General features: G+C 39.9%; 1 protein-coding gene across 2 annotated transcripts in view; it reads left to right on the plus strand.

The window, feature by feature from the left end:
• The first annotated feature begins 2,680 nt into the window (after positions 1 to 2,680).
• Positions 2,681 to 24,090, plus strand: part of ADPRS (ADP-ribosylserine hydrolase) — a 692,814-nt gene continuing 671,404 nt past the window's right edge. The window contains exons 1-2 of one of the 2 annotated variants that reach the window (XM_044059951.1): positions 2,681 to 2,906; positions 22,323 to 22,425. In XM_044059951.1, the coding sequence (XP_043915886.1) occupies positions 2,720 to 2,906; positions 22,323 to 22,425 (290 nt within the window). In that variant the 5' untranslated portion in view covers positions 2,681 to 2,719. Of the gene's footprint in view, positions 2,907 to 4,507; positions 4,571 to 22,322; positions 22,426 to 24,090 lie in introns of those variants that run through there. The other variant, XM_044059952.1, reaches the window with a different exon arrangement.

Consider the following 24,090-nt stretch of genomic DNA (forward strand, 5'->3'; position numbering starts at 1 on the left):
GGAGTCCTTGGAGAGAAAGTTCCATCTCCAGAAGGGAGTGAAACCTGGAAGAGACTGAAAGACCCCTAGCCATGAGGAGCTGATCCACCAACCTCACAACGTCGACTTCCATCAGACTCCTAGAAGAATGGATAGAAAATGCTGAGGGGGATTCCAACCTGCCTAAAATGGGGCTTGGAAGGTGTCGCACAAAAGGATCTATTGAGGGGGAATACTTAGTTCTGGGAACTGAAATGAATTCTGGTTCTAAAGTTGCTGACAGCACCGTGTAAGGAACCGGTTCCAAAATCACAGTTGGCACCATAGAAGGGACTGGCACCGAGGAAGGGGAACTGACATGAATAGTTGGTGCTGTGGTGGTTGGCACTGTGACCTGTGGTGCAGAGCACTAGAATTAGTGCCTAAGAAGTGGGCTCCATAGATTTTTTTGGCAGTTAACTTCGATTCCGCAGAGTGTGTGGGAACCAAAGATTTAGGTCTCTTGTGTGCCGGGCCCAAGAGGGATGCCGGCACCGAGAGACTCCTCTTCTTTCCATGTCCGGTCTTAGAGGAGGAGTAAGATGAAGGTGAAGACATATCTGATTTTGAAGTCCTAGGCTGACTGGACAAAGCCTCATCAAACGATGTCTTAATCAGACCTTTCAAGGTGAATTTGTTCTTTCTACGAGGGCCCGGTAACTAAAAGCTTGACAAAAAGTACAATCTTCTTGTAAATGAGCCAGGCCCAAGCAGTAAACACGAGATGAATGCCTATCAGAATTGGGTATTATTTTTCCCACAACCACAACATTGTTTAAAGCCAGTTGTTTCTTTACTTATATCTGCCATGTTGACTGGTAAAAAAAAATCAGCGGCAGAAGATGCTCACACTAGCTATACACACACACAAGAAAGAAGCAGAAAGTGAAAGAGGGGAAAAAGGGGCTACCAAAAATGGAAGGCCAGAACTACCACGAGGTAGGGGCAAAAGGGATAGAGCTACTGATGATGGTAGAACAGATACAATGAGGTAAAAAGGTAAACAGCATACTCACTCACCAAAGGAAAAATCCGACTACAGTGTAACAGGAAAAACTACCAACAATGGTAGGCAAGTGTAAAACAGGCAGAAGGGGAAAGCTGACTGGGTCGGTAAAAAAAAGGTTCAAATAATAATAAAAAATAATGAAATTACACTTAGCTCAAAGAGAGTATTGCCGACGCATCTTAAGTAGAACAACGGCAAACGAGATCTGTGGTAATCTAGAGAGGGACATTCTGGGTAGGGACTTAACTCGAGAGTTTTTGGATCTTGCAAGCTGTTATAATGGCTGAGATGGTTCCAAAAGTCAGAACTGAGTCCCATATGTCAAGGATAAATGAAGACTGACATCAGATCAAATGTTAAAGCAAAAGTTAGGAAAGCAGGTAATGTATATGGTAAACAATCACTATATATAGATGTAGCAAGTAATAATGGATAGAGGCTATGTTGGCCAAATGGTCCTTATTAGCAGTCAAAATCAAAGTTTTGCCTATGTTGTCTTAGTATTAACACCAGCTTCTTTGATATGTGTTCATTTGTGTATGTGTGTCTGGTACCTGTCAACTTCTTTGCTCCAGAATTCTGGACAAAGCCAAAAAATAAAGGGGGAGGGTGAATGGCCAAAAACAGGGACATTTTTTTAAATATTACTCTTAATAAATTAGGAGAACAGAAGGGTTTGTATCAACGTGCAATTTCAAGAAGTGTGAAACTAATGTCTGCCATTACTGCCTAACTGAATTCTTCACTGATCAACCATTACAAAATACCAGGGAAACAGAAAATATATAAAGTAAAAATCATAGACATTTGATAAGTATTGTCATACCTCTAACAGTCCCTGATCTTTAGGGACATGTCTGATTTTGACTCCGATTTTACCTCTGTCCTTTATCCCTCCAAAAACTGGCAGCATTTGGAAAAATATGGTGAATTACACTTAATAAATAAGCACAGTAATTAGAGTGATTTACTTCAGAAAATGTATATTAATTCACGTTCTTATATTCTGTCAACGTCACGAATTAATAGTACTATTATTTTAAAAGTGTCCCTCCCTAATTATTTTTGGATTTGTCCCTGACTGGTTGAGAACTATGCGTATTGCGTGTGTGTTTGTCAGTGTCTGTCCAGCAAAGGACCCGGCTGTCCAGCACTGCTTCGCAGCACTACTCTCGTGCATACTTCTCAATCTCTTAGCACAAGAACTTCAAGAAGTATGGACTAAGTCATAAATAATTGAGGGACAAAGCCCCCAAAACAGGGACTTTTTTATTGTTCTAATAAACTTAAAAAGATGATAGAAAAACATGTTTTGTATTAGCACAAATGTCATGAAGGGTAGTAAGTCTGAAATTTGACTTCAAATCTCAATGATTGACAGAAAAAAAATAAATTATATATATATATATATATATATATATATATATATATATATATGAGGGCAGTCGAGAGGTACGTCCTCTTGCCACCCTGAATAAGAACCAAAAGGAACTAGAAATGTATTTGTGAATTAATAAATAAACCCTTGAGAGTCCCACGAGCATCCCGGAATTATCTTACTTATCAATTAGGTAGGTGCGTGTGTTTGAGAAACATTACTATAATGTCAATGTACCCGAAGGGGCGGGGCTTGTTATAACGCTACATTTTAACCCGGAAGTTATAATCGTTTAACGTCTTCTGGTTATAATTATGTCGGTTACTAGTAGAGCTACATTAATATCGTTGTCCCGCATTCAGGGGACACTTTTAGGAGCTCTTCTTGGTGACTGCATGGGTGGTCACTTCGAAGGTAGAGAACGTGTAAATGTAGAGGACGTTGTCCAGCGAACGAGAGCTATGGAGCAGAGAGAACAATTTGGAGGTAGAAGGAACAAAAGTAAGCACCGTCAGTACTTCACACAATTCAAAGGGATCAACCTTTTATAAATGACAGTCATCAGTTTTTAAAGCTTTTACCATAAGCTGGGACACCACGTTTATTCAGTCTTGCTGCTTCTGATCACACTACATTGAGGAAAAGGGTAAATTTCCCATCTGCTCTGTACCACAGACAAGTGTCACTGTCAAATGCGCATGGCAGTCAGTCATGAATCATTTGAATATGACATCACAGCTATTTGGCATGTCAGTCACACAAGGCTCACCCACTTCTGCGCAGACTGACTGGACAGGCACTATTCTACAACAATGCCATGATTGGACCACTACAGAAAAGTCCTCACAAAAACTAAAATATCAGTCAAAGCAGTAAAGGCACCTGAACAAGTCTGAAAGTATATGAAACCAATTACATCTGCATCTGTGGCACGCAAGTAGTGGACAAAGAATACTTAGTTTGCATTACCCATTAAAAGATGTTTGGGGGTTGACAGTGACACTTACCTGCGGTACAAAGCAGACTAGAAATTTACCCTTTTCCTCAGTGTAGTGTGATCTCAGAGTTGATATATTTAATTTGTGGAGGGGGGTGCATGGGGGCTGGCTCCCCTGCAAAAACAAAGAAAAAAAATAATATAGTGCTGTTTCTTTAGCATTCCTTATTGAGACAAGTCAGAGGCTCTGTGCTAGTTAGTGGGCAGGATTTAGGCAAGACTTGCTACTGCACACCTGGGGAGGTACTGTTGTAGGCATTGTTGTGGAACAGTACCTCCCTGGTCAGTCTGCACAAAAGTGGGCGTGCCTTGTGTGACTGACATGCCAAATGGCTGTAATGTATGCAAATGATACATGATTGACTGCCATGCAAATTTGGCAGTGACATTTGCCCATGGTGTAGAGCAGATGGTAAATTTACCCTTTTCCTTAATGTAGTGTGATCTCAGAGTTGGTGTATTTAACTTGTGTGTGTGTGTGTGTGGGGGGGGGGGGGGGGATGTGGAGTACAAAATTTCAGTATGTAATGCAGTAGGTCTGTGCATAGAATTGTACTCATACCTTTCAACTGCTATGATTTGAGAGTAGTGCTATGATTTGTCCTCCCAGAGGTACTGATTAACTTCTTAAATACAGAACTGTTTAAGGGTTCATACATTTTTAAATAGACTTCTGTAAAATTAGACAATTTTTGTCTGAAAATTAAGAATGTGCTTTTTTTTGTAACCTTCTCCTATGATTTTTAAAGGCCAGTACTATGGATTTTAGTGCACAGAGGTTACAAGATGTGTTTGTACTGTTTTGGCCAAGTAAATAGTTTGGTGGCAATGCTGGTATTTAAAATGGTGTGCACTATACATTTCTTTAGTTATATCCTGTTTAATGTTATTTTCATTGGTTATTATACAATAACTGGCCTCTAATATTCATAAAGTAGCTCGCTGATTGGTCAGGCCAACCAGGGTGTCCGTTATAAATCCGAGCACATACCAATGGAAAAAGGTCCAGTCACCCAGACTTTTTTCCATTAATATGTGCCATAAAAATTTCACTTTGCCTTCACTTAAAAAAAAAAAAAATAATAATAATAATAATAATAAACTTGCAAAACCGGACACTTAAAACCAATGAGAGAGATGGGACAGACAAAAATAAAAGAATATTCAGGTATGTTATGTGGAGGTTGGGTCTGTGACCTTCAGTCTATATTTTTTGCTTGGCTTGTAAAAAATGTGCCATCTGAGAGAAATTGGTGGGCATTTTTTTTGTTAATGGGGTGTGGGTGCTGTGTACAGCAATGAGAGTTCCTGACACATTATTTGTTGTAGATCAGCGTTGTTTGCACATGTTTGGTAATGGTTCTCTGAAACTCAGCATACATTTTGTAAAATCCATGTCACAATGAATGGTATTAGAATTTTACCCTAGTGCCTATGTTCAGCAGACTTGTAATATTTTTTACTTGTATGAAACTTGTCATGTAATAATGGCTAATAAATTAAACTGTAACTGAATGCTACTTTGTCAAGATCTGTTACTTAACTTTCATATAACCAGCAACAAAACAGTATCATCAGACATTCTCCTGGGTTGTCTGTCCTTTAACTGATTATATTGTTGTTGCAGAGAATGCAGCATGGGATAGGTTGGACATTGTAGCCTCACTTCCAAGAAAGTTAAATAGAATGTTTAGACCTTCCTGCATGAAATTATAGAAGGCAGAGATTCCTAAGTTGAATGTAACTGTGTGACTACTATAAGGAGAAACTCCACTCATTAGTATGTCTCTTCACTCCCCTGATAAGGAATCTAGTGTTTTATACAGACTGGGGATGCACATTTTTTTTGTCCTTCACATTGTTTGGTGAGCTAAATGATTTCATGCAGATGCTTTGTTTTCATTGAGACATTTCAGGTGTTATATTGCAGACAGCCAAGACCTATCCAGTGCATCTGTTTAAAGAAAAGGTCATTCAAGCTTCTCTTTGTCCACAGTCAGCAAGCTAATAATTCAGGTTACATTTAACACTGTAGAAGGAGGAGTGAGAGAGCAGAATCTGGCATAGCTCTGCCATGACACTGCTGGCTATGTCTTACTGCCTTATCTGTGGACAGCAAAACAACATTTGTGGAGGTGCCCTTTAAGGGACCTTTGTCGATCAGGCCTAAAAATAACCAGCTTTACAAGGGCATGTAGAAGAAAAGTCAGTCACTTTCAGCCACTGGGGTCCTTTTTCATTAATTTTTATTCCTTTTCTAAGAATCAAAAGAACTAGAGGAGGCTGCTTTTCAGTGCTCCCTGAGGACTCCTGATCCTCATCCAGATCCCAGCAACAGTATAGTCCAAGAGCAGTGAAACAGCACAGCTGAACTGGTCTGTGTGCCTAGGGGATATGGCTTGATTGCTTCCTCCTTCATTTAACTACCTTTGTGACTCTGAGCAAGTCACTTAACCAGGTAGTACTCCCAAGTTGTCCCCAAAAAGTGACCCTTGTGAACAGTGGGCTTAGGGCAAAAAACATCAGCATTTTCAGGCATACTGATGTTCCTTGAAGAGGAAGTTCTTTCCATTCCTGACTCTCACTTTGATTGTCTTTCCTTGGAGGTGGTTTGCAGGAGCTTCTTCCTCTACCTTTTGTAGGTTCATAGGTTACTAGGCTAATGGCCCTAGAGCCTTCACAAATCTAGTCATACTTATCCTGAGTTGTCAGTGGTTAGGTGAATGAAGTTTGCAGAGGTAAGGGTCTATGGTAGTTAATACCGACTTCCTCTGTCCAGGAGGAACATGGGCACCACCCCAGGAGTGATTCTGCGGTCACTCATCCATTGATCTAGGTTATGTTTGAAGAGGGTCAGGGAAAGGTTCTGCTTCATGTGAATTGGAAGCTTGTTCCAGAGAAGTTGCAGTCTCTGGGATATGTATCTCTCTCTCTCCAGCATGACCTGTTCATATCAGACGCTAGGTTAAGATTCCCGGAGCTATTGACCCTTGTGCAGTTTGATTTACGAATGTGTAGCATTTTCATCAGGGCCGGGTCAGAGACTGCCCTTAAGCCAGGTACAGATCACCCCTTAGCAACCTGTAGGAGAGAGAATACATTGACAGGGCTTTTGGCCTTTCCGCGTAAGACTTGTTTAGTGTACCCTGGAATTTCTTGGTGAGAAACCTCTGTGGTCTCTCCGTTTGTTGCAGGTGTCTGGTGAGGTACATGCAAAAGGGAGCATTGTACTGAATTACTGGTCTTATAGAGTTAGATGTGATGCCTTTGCTTATAAGATGTGCCACATAGAAGAATTTCCTTACTACTGTAGAGATGTGGTGGTCAAAGTTCAGATTGCTATCAATCTGAGTACCTTGATCATGTACCACTGGCTGTACATTTAGGGAGGTGCTGTTTACAATTTAATTAACAGAGATGTCAACTTTCCCAAAGGCAATAATAATGCAATTTTTGGCATTTTCTTTGGTTCCAAAGCCACAGATTAATCAGTTGTGTGCATTAACCCTGTCTTCTTCAGTATACTAACATTGTTGGGGGACTCAATGATTTCTCCCAGTTTCCAATTGTCACTGACCTTGGTCAGCCATAGGTCATCCAAGTTGGGTGACAAAGGTATGGGCTTTGGAAATCATGTTTTGTGAGCAACTCCTAGAGGCAAATCTTACATCCAATTCAGTAGCCTTGGCGCCAGAATCAAATGTACCCCAGCAGATAAGTTTCAGTCTCAAATATTGAGATCTAGGTATATTTCTAGTAACCTGTTTGAGGGGGTAGCTGGAGGCAGATTGAAAAAACTTTTAGGAAAATGGTTTCCCAGTACAGTGGAGTGACTACTGAACCATTCAGCAACTGATGTTGTAAACATTTCACTGTAAATATTTTACAAATGTACATTAGTGAGCCAAGTCTCCCTGCCATACCTGCAAGCAATCATTAAAAAAAATCATACCAAATATTCACGTGGCTTAAAAAGATGTGCTCTCCTCTGTGTATATCAGAACCTGTCAAAATAATCGATAAAGAGGCCTGCATATGTTAGGGCAGATGTAGCCCCCCCTGTACTCCCATGGATGTGGATTATATGTGTGTTTGTGTGTGTGAATATTTTACAAATGTACATTAGCGATCCAAATCTCCCTACCATACCTGCAAGCAATCATTAAAAAAAATGCAGACCAAATATTCACTTAGCTTAAAAAGATGTGCTGTCCTCTGTGTATATCAGAACCTGTCAAAATAATCGATAAAGAGGCCTGCATATGTTAGGGCAGATGTAACCCCCCCCCGTACTCCCATGGATGTGGATTATATGTGTGTTTGTGTGTGTGTGTGTGTGTGTGTATATATATATATATATATATATATATATATATATATATATATATATTTAAATATATACAGATACATATAACTGTGTCTGTGTATATTGAAGTATTGTTATTGAACTCTTCGTCACATGCTGATTTTTGGTGTGAAATGTGTCAGTGGTCATGTAGGTCTAATTGTGCCATAGACTAACTTCAGCTGATTGACTTTAGCATAATTCAATATTTTTCCCTTCTTTGCAATTGTGCAACCATAAAAATGTATTTAGGTTATTTACATTTCGAGGGTGTGGGGGTTTAAACCCCACCCCAGTGTAAAAGGAATTGATGTCCTTACATTCACTGCTGTAGTATTCATTACCATATGGGATTCCCTGCTTTGGAAGCCTGAATGTGCAGCCAGTCTACCAAAGACTACTTGTTGCTTATTTAAAAGGTACAGTAAACATCACCCAAACACTCTTTGGGTAGCAAAGGTGACATTCAGACCTACTATAAACAGAGCTCCTTTGCAACCAGTTCTGAACATACTGTCAGTCTATTTTTGCCAGTTGAAAGCATTTTCATTCTCCAGGGATGAATTACACCTGCTTGCTGACTTCTTTGCAGTTGCAGGTATGTGCCCTGTTGGGGGTTTTTGTTTTCTTGTTTTTTTTTTTTTTTTAACTGCTGCTTGAGGTTATGATAGGTGACTTTTTTGCCTAGGAGCCTCGCATGACCATATGTCTTGTTCTATTTGTCAGGCATTTGTTCTGAAAACCCTTTGCAGTAGACTTCTTCCCTTACCTTGTATCTTGCAACCAGCATCTTTCTCGCTAAAGATACAGTGGATGAAATCTTTGCTCTGAGGGTCGGCCGTTAGGGAAGAAGGGGAAAAAGGTACGCCTTGAATCTTCTGCTGTCCAGCCTTTGCCAGGTGTTTCTCTCGAGGTCGTTACAAACCCGGAGGCTTGCCCAGCTGTGTTGTCTGATTACTCTACAGCGACCATGTCAGAGGCTGGTGAGAATCTAGCTGGCAGCATGTCCGGAAAGGGTTTGCAGGCATCCATCTCGGATGTCCGGAGGAAACACAGCTGATTTTTTCCGTGGGGCCTAGGGAAGTTCCTCAGTCTTTAGTTAGGGAAGAAGTCCCTATTATGGTTCTCAACTGCTGTCCCGGGTCTGAGCCTTCTGATTTTTTTTGGAGGGTGAAGTTCCTTTGAAAAAGAAGCAAAAAATTAAACATGTTTCTTCTGCTGCTATGGATCCACAAAGTGAGTGGCAGGCCTTCACAGGCCATTTACTGTTTTAATGTCCTTACAAACTCCTCAGTGGGTTTCGATTTCTGCTCCTCCATTGTCCTCTACTCCCCTTAAAAGGCCTAGAGAACAGGATTCTTCTAAGGGTGACTCTGATTTTGTTAATGACTCCCTGACTTATTCTACTCAGATTCCTTCTCCTTTGGGTCAGAGGAGGAGGAATCTTTTAGCCCATATGTTCCTTTTGAGGAAATTTCCTTTGGGGGGACACTCTCTAGGATGATGGATTTTTTTTTTAAGTGGGATTGTGCTCAGGTCTCTGATATCTGTAAGGGATACTCCGCGTTGCTGCAGTTGGAATCTCCTAAACCTGTGGCTATTCCCCCAGTTTTGGCTGCTTTGCTGGATGCTGTTTCCAATGCTTCTCATGCACCTGATTCTCTGCCTCTTCACCCAAGGTTTCATAGGGTGTCTGAGGATTGTTCTTTCCTATGTAAATGTCCTCCTGCTGACCCCCCTGTAGTGTCTGTGGCCTCTGATAAGACATCTGAATTGCTTCCTTCACCTAAGTTATTGCCTTCTGACAAGAAGAGTAGATCTATGGAAAGGTTGGGTAAGAAGGTTTACACTTCTGCTACCCTAGTGTTTAGAGCTGTTAATTGTCAGACCCATATGTCTAGGTTTGTGTTGGCTCTTCTTTCTCAAGCCTGTCAACTTATTTCTGATTTTCCATGAGGGTACAACTTCTGTTCTTTCCTTGCTAGGGACCTCCTCTCAAGTCGTTTGTCATTCTATTAAATGTAGTTATGATGCAGCAGATGGCTCTTCTAGAGATGCTGTTTTAGGTTCAGTAATGAGGAGGTATTCTTGGCTTAGGCTTCAGCCTCTACCTGATGATATTTTGAAGCTAAGTTGGTGGATGCTCCTCTAGCTTCTAAACTTTTGTTGGGGAAGCTGTGGCTGGTTTGTTCAAGTCTCTTCAGGATAAGGGTAAGGCCTTACAGGAGCTTAAACATGTTTGCTTCTCCTGTGCCTAAATTTCAGAGAAATTACCCTGTGAAGCCTGTCTTTGTTCATAGGTAATCCTGCACTTCTTCTAAAGGTAGGAAGAGTGGCAAACGGGCTCCTCCTGCTAAGACTACTCAGTTTTCAGGGACTCCAAAGCTTTCCTTTCCAGACATACCAGGTGCTGTGTGACTGTCTGTCTCTTTCCAGCTGCATTCATCTTTTTTCCTCTTCCTGTTTGGTTTCAGATCACTCCAGATTCTTGGGTTCTGTTGATCATTCGTCAGGGGTACTTCATGGCGTGGAAATCCTGTAGTCCTTTTTATGGTCATTCCTCAGCCTCCTCAGGAAAAACATCCCTTTTTCCCAGAGGTTCCTCAAAATATCTTGACTCAGGGTTTTATTCAAGAAATGCCTGTGTCCCAGAGTGGAAAAGGTTTCTACTCCAGACTGTTTCTAGTGTCCAGAAAAGAGGGCACTTTGAGACATTCTAGACCTCTCTCGTGTAAACACTTTTCTAAAAGTGCCTTCCTGTAGGGTGTTGTCTCTTCAGTTTTGTTTTTTCTCTTGCTTCCTCAGGCATATATGGCGTCTCTGGATCTCAAGAATGCTTATCTCCATATTCTGATCCATCTGCTTTTCGGTAAGTTTTTGCGTTTCTCTGTTGCTCCCTGGCATTTTCAGTTTTCTGCTTTACCCTTTGGCCTTTCTACTGCCCCATGGGTGTTCACCAAATTCCTTGCTCCTGTGATTGCTTTTTGCAGGCTTCGAGGGGTCCAAATATTTCCTTGCTTAGATGACATGTTGATTCAGGCATCCTGTCCAGAGACCCCTTTGTTTTGCAAAATCTTCATTTTGCTGTTTCTCTTCAGAACCTGGGGTTCACTATAAATTTTTAGGTCTTCTCTGATGATACCGTCTCAAGATTATGTGTTTCCGGGTTGCAAGATTCAGATGGTGCCAGGGCTTGCATCCCTGCTCCCTCCAAAAGCCTTAACTCTCATTTCTTTCTTTCATACTCTTCTACTAACTTCCATTACCGTCAGGGAGTTTCTGAGAGCTCTGGGTTTCATGGCATCAAGTATTCCAATGCTTTTTCTGGCCAGACTTCACATGAGAAAGTTTCTGTGGTTTCTGAAGTCAGTGTGGCTCCAACATTCACATCCTCTAGACTTTGTAGTTCCTCTTCTTCCTTGTCTCAGACAGGAACTTCACTGGTGGATTCAGCAATTGTCTCTGAATCCAAGGATTCCTTTTCATCCCCCTCTTCCTTCTCAGGAATTGTTCACAGATGCTTCAGATATGAGATGGTCACCTCATCAGCAGAAGGAGCACATCAATGTCAAAGATGAGAGCTCTTTTGCTGGCTATTCAGGCCTTTCATCCACTTTTTCTGTCCCTGGCCTCTCAAGGTTTTCAAACAGCTGGATGGCACAGTGGCGCAGCGGTTGCATTATTGCCTTACAGCAAGAGGTTATCTGGTTCAATTCTAGGTTGGGGTGCCTTCTGTGTGGAAGTCTGCATGTCCTCCTGCTTTTGTGTAGGTGTCCTCCGGGTGCTCCGGTTTCCTTCCACATTACAAAGACATGCATCTGGAGTGTTTCTCCCTGAGCCTCTGCTGAAAATTGGCTTCCTTCCAAGTCCGACTTTCCTGATAAACACATGTTAAATAAATTAAAATACGACAGTGATGTGGTATATCAACAAATAGGGAGGAACAAAATCTTATCTTTGCTGGTTGGCACTTCTGGTATGGGTTCTTGCTGGTAAGTATCAAGTGATTCTTCAGGTAGTTTATATCCCTTCTGGTCAAAACGTTGTGGCAGACACTCTGGGCAGGTCCTTAACTCAGTTCCACAAATGGATGCTTCACAGGGATGTGTTTCTGGACATTATCCACTAGTGGGGTGCTCCTCAAGTGGATCTTTTTGCCTCCCCTCTGAACAGCAACTTCCTCTATTTTGTGCCAGAGTACCAGGTCTTCTGGTATGAAAGGTGGACAGTGGATGCTCTCTCATTTTCTTGGAAGGGCATGTTTCTTTATGCATTCCCTCCCCTTCCTCTCGTTCGAAAGTCCTGTTTAAAATTCAGCAGGATGCTCCCAAAATCTTGTTGATAACTCCTTTTTGGCCACAACGGCACTGGTTCCCTCTATTCTGCGTCCAGCCAAGGGCAGTCATCACAAGTTACCTCATAGGGTGGATCTACTTGCACAAGACAAGGGATCTCACATTCATCCCCACCTGTCCATGCTTCAACTGACTCTGTGGGGGATAGGATTTTGATTCCTGATATATACCTGTTTTCAGAGGACGTGCTGCAAGTCCTGCAGGAGGCCAGGAAACCTACTATTAGAAAACCTCTTCCGTTTGGATAAATAAGATTTTCTATTTGGTGTTTCTCTCGCAACCTGGACCCACTTAACTGTGATTGTTCCTGTGGTTCTCTTTTATTTGTGTGAGTCACTCTGATTTGGCCTATTTTCTATTAAGAACCACTTATCAACTATCTCTGCTTGTTTGCCTTTTTCTCCTCCTCGAGCATCTAGATTTGAGGTGAAACAATTTCTTAAAGCCTCCTTAATATTAAACCTCCCAGGAAGCCTGTTCCTCCTCCCTGAGATCTTAACTTTATTTTAGAGAAGTTAACTTGGGCTCCTTTTGAGCCTGCTGCTTCAGCCTCCTTGCATCATTGTTCCTGGATGACTGTTCTGTTGTTAGCTCTTACTTCTGCCAGATGGGTGTCTGAGTTGTAGCCCCTTATGGCTTGTCCTCCTGTTTTGATCTTCATGAGGACAGAGTGTCCTTGCACACTAACTCTTCTTTTATGCCTGAGGTGGTTAATGAGCTTTCACTTAACCAGTCTATTAATCTGCCTACTTTTTCCCCTCTTCGCAAGATGACACTGAGAGGGTGATGCATACTTTGGACCTCCATAGGCAGCTCGGGGTTTATTTGGATAGGACTAAGGCTATTAGAAAATCTGATCAGTTATTTGTTTCTTTTCATCCTAGATCTTTGGGACTTGCTGTATCCAAGCAAACTATTTCTTGGATTTCTAAGGCTATTTCTTTTGTTGCACTTTTCATGGCAAGAGCCTTCCTCCTTCAGTTAAGGCTTATTCTACTAGACCTTTGGCTTCTTCTGTTGTTTTTTTTTTTCAAAGGCTTGGATACTAACTCTGAAGCAGCTACCTGGACTTCTGTGCATACCTTTACCAAGCACTACAAGTTAGATGATATCTATAGAGCTAGGGCTGATGTTGCTAGTGCCATTCTTTGTGGCTTTCTGGGTGAATCTTTTGCTCCTTCCCTCTCCTCAGTTTTCTCTTGAGCTTTGGCACTTTCCCATATGATAATGAATACTGCAGCAGTGAATGTAAGGAAATAGTACAATTGTGTAAAATCTTACCATAACGGTAGATGTCCTTGCCTTCACTGTTGCAATATTTGCTCCCTCCATCCAGCCCCCTAGTCTCTTGCCTTCTTGGATGCACAGATTACCTCTTGGGTTCCTTGGACTGGTGTTCCTTCTGGAACAATCACTTCTGTTTATGGTAGGCTTGAACTTCACCTTTTATGCCCTATGCCCTATGCTATATGCAAGGGTTATTTGGGTGACATTCAGTGTACCTTTTAAATAGGCAAGAAGTAGTCTTTGGTAGAATGGCTGGACGTTCGGGCTTCCGTGGCAGGGAATCCCATATGATAATGAATACTGCCGCAGTGAAGGCAAGGACATCTACCGTTATGGTACAGTTTTACACAACTGTACTTTTGTGTATGATTGTAACTTGTAATGATATTCTTTACATTTGTGATCAGTTTGATTAGATTATTTCTTTTTCTATTTTAGTTTGTTTGGATTATTGTTTTTCAATTTGGGTAGTCTTAGATGATATTGCTTGATGTGTTTTTATTGATTTCATTTCATCTACGATAATGCATAATAAATCCATATGTCTGTGTTTGTGTGCAATTTATATGTGTGCCCCCTGAGAAATACTAATAGCCTTTAATATGTAAATGATACCACTCTGATGACTGAAAGCATGGAATAGTGTGTTGGTGAAGGTAGAAAGTGCAAAGGCTTGTTTTCTACTTGATTTGTAAAAAAGCATACTTACTTATATTTGTATACATTAATTTTGGAGTATTTGTATTAATTTGGACTGCTGTCTTACAGCACATTGCTTTCCAGTTTGGTTCCTCCCTGGGTTGTATTTTGTAGAGTCTGCATGTCTTCCCTTGGCATGCACTTTTCTAGGATCCTTTGCTCTTCCCCTCCATTTTAAGGAAGTGTGTCTATGTGGAAGGTAGATGTGCTTCTTGCAAATGACTGGTGTCCAAGGATCACTTCTGTACCTTATTCCTTTTGAATGATTGGGTTCCAGCTTCCCCATGACTCTGAACAGGAAAAATAATTTAATGGATGTCAAGAGATTTCAGTGTGAGGGCATGCATTTTCTGATATACACTGTACTGCTGTTGTGTGTTCATTACCTGTTCTAGTCTATATCTGTGTACTTTAAATATAGCTGTACCACTGGTTTGGTTTGCACTGTTGTTCAGTAAAGCAGATTCCATTTATTTTCCCTTTCTTTTTCTGAGCACCTGATAGTCATACTCTCCCCATATGTTGAACAATTTTAAGGCATCTTAATGCACACAATATTCTTTGCTTCCCTATTTTCTGCCCATGCCAGCACCCAGTATCATGTTAGTGCCCACCACCAATAAGTTTTTCACTCCTTTTCTGTCTTGCATGCTTCGCAAGTGCTATGATAAATTCCCCATTATCCGTATTGGGTCCATGGACACATCCCACCTTCTGGATTTTCCCCTGTATTTTTAGATTCTAAATCAGTTGTCTTTCCTTCCTGCCCTGAACTACATTTCCTTTTCCTCTGTTCTAGTTCTTTATGTAGCACCTGAACAACCTGTAAACACATTCATAATCCCGAAAATTCTATATCACTTTTGTCAGCTTTTTTCCCTTTACTCAAGTTTCATCTGTTGTAACAATACAGTTTCCATCTCTTTCCTCTTTAACCTCTTGAATATTTTCTGCATCTTAAATCTTGATGCCATTGACCTGGCCTTGTGAAGGACACAAGCATGCCCGTCCTAGGGTGGTAGTTGTCACCAGACTTTGTCTCCATTCATTATGCTCCCCAGGCCTTGTTTGAAACTTTCTTCATCTACATATCTTTTGGCTATTCTTTCTACCCTTTATCCTATAAAACTTGAATGTGCAGTCTTTCTTACTTTGTCCTGACTGAGCAGATTTGTATGTCTAGCTTCTATCCCATCACTTTCTGTAAAGTGTATTGGTCACTTTCAGAAGCACCTTTGTTTTACAATTAATTTAATTTCCTGTTCTACCGCATATTAAAGTTGTATGTGATTTTGCAAGAAATGAAGATTATAGTTTTGCTGCAACTAGTTCTACTGTTTACTCAAATTTGCTTTATTTTATTTATATTTGTTTACCGACATAGTGCACTGATCACTATTGATCCATTTCAGGATCAGCCTGGGGAAATAGAAAACATTTTATAAACAGAAAATACAGCAATGTAAGCAGTAACAGAATATTTTTTCTTTCTAATGTCACCTACCAAATGTTGATGTAGTAAGTGTTGAATAATTTACATACAGCTGCAAAACATTATGGGTAAGTAAAACCATTATCTTTAGAGGAGCAGCCTCTTACTTTGTGCTTTCACTGCTACATTATCATATGTGGTAGCTTTTTTATGGTAGGTGTTCTACTTGCAAGAACTAATTGGCAATTTGTCTTTCTGGGACATAGAAACTACTAGTTATACATGTAGCATGGAAATACATTAGCCTATACATTAATGTATGTAAAGTAGTAAGGCATTGTGGATTCAGTCTTTCTTGAGGTCATTGTGGGGATTTTCAGCTGTGAGAAAAAAATTCAGGGAGCTCTCCTTAACAAATAATACAAAAACAACACAGTTTTTCTTACAAAAAGTGGTGTCATTTGATACTGTATATTGTTAGGATGTTACATTAAAGTTCAAAGGTTTATTTACTCTTGCTTTAGAACAAGACTAATACACTTTATGTCAGCCTTTCCTATATCTAATTTCTTCTGCTTATCTCCTTTCTAGCCCCCCACGTGTACCTTGTCCATCCTGCCTCTCTTTTCTATGTTCTTCCTAGATTATTTTTCTCTTTCTTTGCCATTTTACATTCCCTTACGTCTTAACTTTTACATCAGTACCTTGTTTGAAATGTTAAACTTTATAAGAAATGTTTATGTAGCCATTAACAGTAGTTTTATTTTTCATTTATTAAGGAACACAGAACATATCAGCACATTAATGTAGACTAACGTGCCCTTGTAATGTTTGCTTATTTATGCAAGCTAGCTGCCACATTGCATCTGTTAGCGCAAAAGTTGTATCAAATCCATTAATTCTGCAGCTGTAGCTATCCATTTCTGTCATTTTGTGACTCTCATTCTGTGTTGTCAATTCTGTCTTCGCTCTTCCAGTCTACGACTAAATAGTAGTCTGAGACAGCAGCCCATTTTCCAGCTTTCATATACACTCTATTTTATCTGGTTGTGGCCTTTGATTTTGGCATATTCTGGTGCTTGCAGCGTTCCTCTGTAATGCACTTGCACATTTGTAACTCTCAAAATTATTCCCTTTACTCCTTATCAGCTAATGAGTTGCATACAAAGATAAGCTGTGATTTTTTTTTTAATTAATTATTTAGTTATTTATTTACTTTTGGCCGTTCATATATGAATATGCATTCCCACCTGGGTTTGGTTTCCATCATGTGAATCTGAGAGTTTGGGTTAGGACATGCATCTTTCTTTTGCTAGCTTGCCTTCTCGCCATTTAGTTAATTACTTTTAAGATTAGCCCTTTTTTGGGGAAAATGGTTTGAGTCTTCCCATCTCAATAATCAAAATGAGTTGCTCTCATTTGTCTTGTGTGTCTGTTTGTTAATGTGGTAACAAATGCCTTTTTTTTTCAGGGGGACCCAAGGAACAATGCCTGTTTTAAACAATCTGCTGAGAATCACACAGCCGATGGCAAACTCTGGAAGAAACTATTTTAGCCATAATCCTCTGTGCTAAATTTCATAGGGATGGCATTATGCTTTGCATTGCTGCATACCTTGTTTCTCTGTACTACATTTTGCCTGGCATAATGGTGAATGAGAGCTTTGTGTATTTTACCTGGAAAGACTCGACCATATTCAGAGTAGAGTTTTAAAGCTGCGTTCACATACCCAAGAAGAGTTTTGTTCTCTACACCTCCTTGATTAATATAATAAACTCTTGAGGTTGCAGCACCGAGGGAGAGGGAAATTTCCCCTACAGTATTTCTCCCAGTGAATGAGTGTTTTTTTTTTTTTGCTTCTGGCTACAATTGAAAATCTACATTGCAGATTGAGACTACAACTTATTGTTCAACATCCAAGGTGTGCTAGACAGTTTAGTCCTTGAACAACTCAGCACTGTATCTTCATCTTCTTTGGTTGTCTGTCATAGGGGATTTGAAATTTCAGGGCTCTTATGAGAACATTAACATATGCTGTATGTGGACACATCCTTTGCCTGCCTCTTTGGCAGTTGTCAAGTAGGCACCAGCTGCATCCAGCAGCACCAACAATCTCAATCTATCTCATTAAATAAATTTTCATTGGTATGGGGTAGGCAACATTTATCTTTGGGGTTTTTGACTGAGGAGTCCATTATCTTGACTGCCTCCTACTTGCCTGCTTTCAGTACGATTTTTGAGAGTAGTTGTTGGACTACATTTCCATCTGCTAGTCTGCTAAACTTCTAAAACATTTGTCTGGTAGGCCTGTTGTTTCCTGATCTTCTCCCTGAGATGCTGTCATCCTAGTCAGCTGTTCTTTTCAATTTGCAAGAGTAATTCTGGGCAGTTGTAAATATATGAGTATAATTATATTAATTCTTGATCTCAGTAGCTCTCCTTGGTATCTTCATTCATTGCTGAAAAGGTTTGATATTGCATGATGGATGCCTTGAGTGGCCAGTTTATTTGATTTTGCTTGTCTTCTGAAGGATTGTTGTACTGTGGGATCCATATAGCTGGGCAGCTGCAGATTTTTTTATTTATTACTAGGACAAGCTTATGAGGGTCTCTTCTAGCATGATCTCTGGGAGCTGAAGTAACCTCAGGCTAAAATTCTAGGCCCTAGTTTCCTATTTGTCCAGTCTCACTTTCATATGTTCATCTCTTTCCTTTGGCTCTTGACCAACTTATACTGTTCCTTCAGCTCAGTTTAAAGTCTCGCTCTAACCTTTTTCAGTCATGATCTATACCATTTTCATTTTTTTTGAGGCAACACTGGCTATTTGCTGCAAAACTGTGCTCAAGTGATTGAATGTTTGTTTATTCACCCTGTGCTCTATACTTTTGACATGCTCCTAAGTGTCTAAATGAGTCCATTCTGACCATTCTGTCTTAAAATGTTGCTACAAGATTTCCTGCCAACTTGAGATGTCTTTCTATTGACAGCTCTACTTTTTTATCAGTCGTTGTTAGAGAGTTCTGCATTGACTGCCACATTTTGGGATCTTTTTGGAGTTGTGTTTCTTATCTGAGGAGCTCTGCCTTCTTGTGTCACAGTGGTGTCTTGGGTTGGTGATAGTTCCTGCCATTGTTCTCGTAGATCTGTTTTCCCTCACTGTAAACATCTGTTGGCTGCCGTCTCTGCTGATGCTGGTCTTCAGCCAAGTTTGGTGATTGTGGTCTATGCTCCAGCTTTGTTTGGTCTTCTGTTGTCATCATTGCATGTTTATTTTCTTGGGAAATCTTTGTGTATTTTGACAGCGTGTGATAATCTTTTATCACCTTTATCCAGCTTTGTGGACAGCTGTTTTATTCTGCCTCCCCCCCCCCCCAAGTTATGTTGACCTTTTAATTTAAAAGACCTGTCTCTTGTGAAGGACCTACCATGTCTTCATATTTCTTATTCTTCATGTGGCTTGCTGTCAGAGAGGATTAAATCTTCTTGTCTTGTTCTTCTAGTCATTAGTGCCTTTATTTACAATTTGATAGGGTAAGTGAGCTGGTTTCTGGACTCTTTTCAGTCATGACCCAGGAAAATGTACACTAGTATATAAAATGGAATGATTTGCATTGTGCATCAACTCGAAGCACTGTAAAAAGCATTAACTCTGATAAACATTGCTTAAGGTTTGAGGAAAATACAAATAGAAAAAGTAACATTAGAGGATTATGTAGATTATTAATAATTACAGTATGTACTTAGAGGAGCTTCATTCCTTTCAATGGACTAAGTAATTTATTGATGTACAATAAAGTGAAGTTTAAGTGATTAGCCAGTATCTAGAAAGTCTCTGTGACGCACACCTTTTCAGCATGTTTTATTTATTTTTCTGTCAAAGTTTAGGTCCCTAGATCAGATGTATCTGACACTATATCTGTTCAAGAGAAATCTTGACCTGTGGATGGGAGATCGTAGGTTTACCCCGGGAATCATCTCTGTGTCACTGCTGGACAGAGGCACAACAAACTAATGGGCACAGTATTTTTTCATATAAGGGGTGGCGTAAGCCACAAAAATTTGGGCTAGGCTTATAAATGCCTTAGGGCAGATAGCCTAGTATAAACCTATAAACCTATGAACTAGTTGTTTTATGGATGTGCAGCATGTCCAATAGCGCTGGATCTGTGGAAGATTTGTAGGCTAGGCTGAAAAATGAATTATAATGCTGCTGCTGAACTCGGTCTGGTTATGACACAGAGTCTGCAGGTTGCCACCAATTAAAATATACTTTGTAGCATTGTACTACATTAACTTAACCGCAGTTACTAATAAACAGCTTATTTTTATAACAGACAACGCGTAATGTACTGTTACAAATTCAGCTTTAATGTGCAAAGTTGCTTCTCAGTACAGATATAGATAACCTTTATTCTCCATTTACCTTGGAACCTGAGTTCCTACATACTTTAACACAGCTTGTTTTTAACAGTCTTTTATACAGTTTTTACAAGGAGCATCGTTTGTTTCTCTGAGGCTCACCAAGCAGATGTTTCCTTTGTTCAAAGAGTTGTTTTGCCCACAGTTATTTTTGCCACATAGTTGTTCTTTTCTAGTCAAGTTCCTATGTTTTCATTAGGTTAGGCTTTGACCACAAACTTCCTATTTGCTCACGTGTTGCTAAACAGTATGGTTGCCAATTTTATCTAACACTGCTTTTATTTAGCTTACATACAGCATCCTTTATTTTAACCCTTTAATTACCGTGGTGGTACGGCGGTAGTGTTGTTATCTCACAGCAAGAAGTTCTCTCGTCTGATTCTTGGCGTGGCTTGGGAGTGCCTTCTGTGTGGAGTCTGCATGTCCTCCCCGCGGTTGGGTAGCGTTCGAAAGACATGCGTGCGTAAATGGGCATGCCTTCGTTGAAGGTTGGGAGTTGAGCTAGCACCTTGGCATTTCGTAAAAATCTACTGCCAATCATTAGCAGACCGGAGTTCTGCTGTGGCGACCCCCTTACTGGGAAAAGCCGAAAGACAAACAACAACAACCCACTGTTTAACACCCTCTTGGCTTATTTACAGCAGAATTTATTTTAATTTTTTTATTCAATGTTTAACACTCTAACATAGGCATTGGTCAGCAGCCTATAGACTGTGAGACTAATTGTAAGGGCAATGATTTGAGGTGGTGCACATTTACTATCCAATGTTTTCTTTTTGTGAGAAATATCTTTGACTGCTTCATTTGTTACATATTTGCTTTTCACTGTCCTTTTCTGTCAAGACCTCTTTCTAAATATTTTACTCTTTATTATACCATAATTAAAAGTCTGTTTTATTTCTATCCTTGGTTCTTGATTGAGGGGATTCTCTGTGCTCAAGACTACTGTATGACATGTCACTATATTCTGTGTCCTACAGACTGCTAAGAGGTGAACTGTGTCTGGCATACAAGTTGCCCTTTGACCCATTACTGATGGATTTACTGCACATCAGCTAGTCAGATGGTATCAGAAATGCTCTGTCTAGGGATCTAAACCTCTTCTGCAACATTAACAAAAAGGTTTGGTGGGACTGGTGTATTTCTCAGAGGGTACTACTGCAATAGAACAGACTGCCCATCCACATAAAACAGGTTTTATCCATGTCCATTTTCAAGCACAGATTAGATCAGTATGTGGGGAAACAGAAATTTTACCCAAGGACTGCCCCTGTACTATTAATGGACAGATGCAGCTCATAAATGCTTTAGCATGCCATGGGTCCCTCATATATAGTCTGTGGTATGATCCCAGTTATTCTCATTTTGGGTAATATATAATTATTGACTATGGGATGGGTAAGGTCAATCTAAAATCAAATGGGATAGTTTTTTGAGGGCAGAGAAGGAATTTGGCTGGGCTTAAAAGTGGCCCGCAGTGGCAGCTTGCCTAGTACTTGCCTATGAACAAGTGTGCCTACTTAGAAGAGGTAATGGAGGTCATAAGTCATGTACGAGAGTTCAATTAATCCAATTGTTCTGATGAAGATGTACCCTTGAAATCTTAAATTTTACAAAGAAAGCCTACCCCCCCTCCCCCATGGGTGTGTCAACAGCTCCCATTTTTAAGCTTTTCATATCTTAAAAGCTAATTTGAATCAATTTTGAGATTATTGCTCTCTGGATTTTTTTTTACTGTTTAGTGGCCTGTCATTGAATACAATTGCACTGTTGGTACAAAACTAAACCTTAAAATGCTATTTTTTTTCAGAGTTGTGTTAACTGATCTGCAGTGCTTGGAGTTATGTGATTACAGTCTGAAAATGAGTGAGGTAAAAACAAGCTTGTTATACACTTCTCTGATATCAGAAAAGTGCTTAAGCTTTTGTTAAGCATCCCTAAGTGCTGTTAAGCAGGCGTTGTACTAGAGAATGACCAAGGATAATGTTGGCAGGCAAAGAACAGAGCTGGAAGGAAGGTAAAACAGCTTTTAAAAATCTGTTATAACTTCACTCTGACGTACTTTTAAACAAAGTGTGGCAGAAGCAAGTGTTTTACAGCTTTTAAAGATGCTAACTCTACAGAAGAGCACTTTGTTTCCTCTTATTGTATTATGGTGTGAAGTGCTTTACGGGCTTTCAAAGACTTTGCTGTTGGTGAATTTCTAGGCATTAAAGTCTCAAACACATAAGGTGGTTGTGAGAGTGACCTGAACATGATTCGATGTCAAAATTCTGACTAACCATGAGTCCATCATTTAAGCTAGTGATGTGAAACTTTAACTTACGGCCTTTTGGTGTTAAGGAAATCGTAATTTATTTTTCAAAATATTTTCTTTTTCAGTTTCAGAAATATTGCAGTACTCTGATGATACAGCAATGACTCGATCTGTGGTACAGTCACTGCTGACTAAACCAGAGTTTGATGAGGCAGATATGGCACAGAGGTAAGTGTGAAACATATCTCTCAACTGTCTAGATTTTTGCATCGTATGTTTGGTCTGCATCTCATAAAATTTGTGTTTTTTTTCTGGCAAATCACTGAGGATTGAAGTTGCTAAGTAATAGCATGCAATTGAGTCTCATATTTCCTGTCCTTCAGAAAATACATATGCAATTCACTCTAGCATTTCTCTTCTTTATTCTCACATCCCTAGCCTACATCACATCTATGCATACTAACACACCACTAGACAACACCATATTCCATACAACACATTTCCACACAAACAGAAACACACTAACTTCCTTATTATTTCTACATTATTTAATGACAGCTCAGTACTACACATGCCAGGATCTCACACTAGAAAAATGTCATTTAGGTACAACTTAGAAATAGCACACACAATTAAACATTTATTCTTTATTACCAAAAGGCTACCTTTCTCAGGGAACATGCACCCAAACCCAGGGCCACACAATACCTTACTCTCAACTAAACAGATATCTGACCTACTAATTCTTAACATCAATACCAGGGGTATATACAATAAACTACCTGACCTACATGCATTTACAGCTCACTACTCTCTAGACATACTCACCATTACTGAGACTTGGCTAAAACATAGCACCCAAAATGAAGGAATCCTCCCTCCAGGATATAATATCTTAAGACTGGATAGAGTAGGCAGGAAAGGAAGTGGGGTTGCAATTCTCTTTAAAACACACTTAACATCCAACCTCTACAAGCCCCTCTACCTAAATTTCAAAATTCCGAAACCTTATCCACAGTCCTATATATAATAAAATACTAAAAAAAAAAATCAACATTCTCTGCTGCTATATTCCCACAGGGAACAACTCTCCCATAGTTGAAGAAATCTTACAGTGGACTAGAAATAATTTTCCACAAGAAACTATCCTACTGGGTGACCTAAATACAGACTGGTTAGCCTGTAATTGTAACAATCCCACTAACCATATTAACCTCTGTTTTTTCTCAACTTATTCAAGAACCCACTAGAGTAGATGATAAACCCCCAAAACAAATCTGTTCTTGATTGGACTCTAGCCAGTTGCCCCAAACAGGGTGTCTACCACATGGTCTTAGTGACCACCTCCCCGCATTCCTCCTACGCAAACACACTAATTTACCCAAACCCATAGTTTATAGATAAATTAGAGGTTACTACAAACTAAACCCACTGGATCTTAACACTGTTCTAAAACAAATTAACTGGGAACCTCTACGAACACTAGGTTTAGACCAGGCAGGCGACTACTTTAACAGTACTCTCACTAATGTCCTTTAATATAGTCGCACCCATCAGGAAAATTAGAGTTAATGCAAACTATGCACCATGGCTAAGTGGGGACACAAGAGCCCTACTAAAGTCCAGAGATAAGACTTGGAAAATCTAGAAGAGGGTTAACACTAGCCTAACCAAACAAAACTACCTACAACTTAGGAATCAGGCCAAGAAACAAGCCAAACTTGATAAACAGAATTATTTCCTTGGCATCCAAAGCAAACACTCAAAAGATCCTCAAAAGTTTTGGCTAGCTATCAACTTCCTACTAAAACCAGGTAAAACTACCACCCCAGCTCCCAGCTTTGCCAATAATACTAATAATATAGCTTATCAATTCAATCAGTATTTTTACTG

The sequence above is a fragment of the Protopterus annectens genome, chromosome 1.part2 (genome assembly GCF_019279795.1).
Source record: "Protopterus annectens isolate FY-2018-M chromosome 1.part2, PAN1.0, whole genome shotgun sequence".
Taxonomy (NCBI): domain Eukaryota; kingdom Metazoa; phylum Chordata; order Ceratodontiformes; family Protopteridae; genus Protopterus; species Protopterus annectens.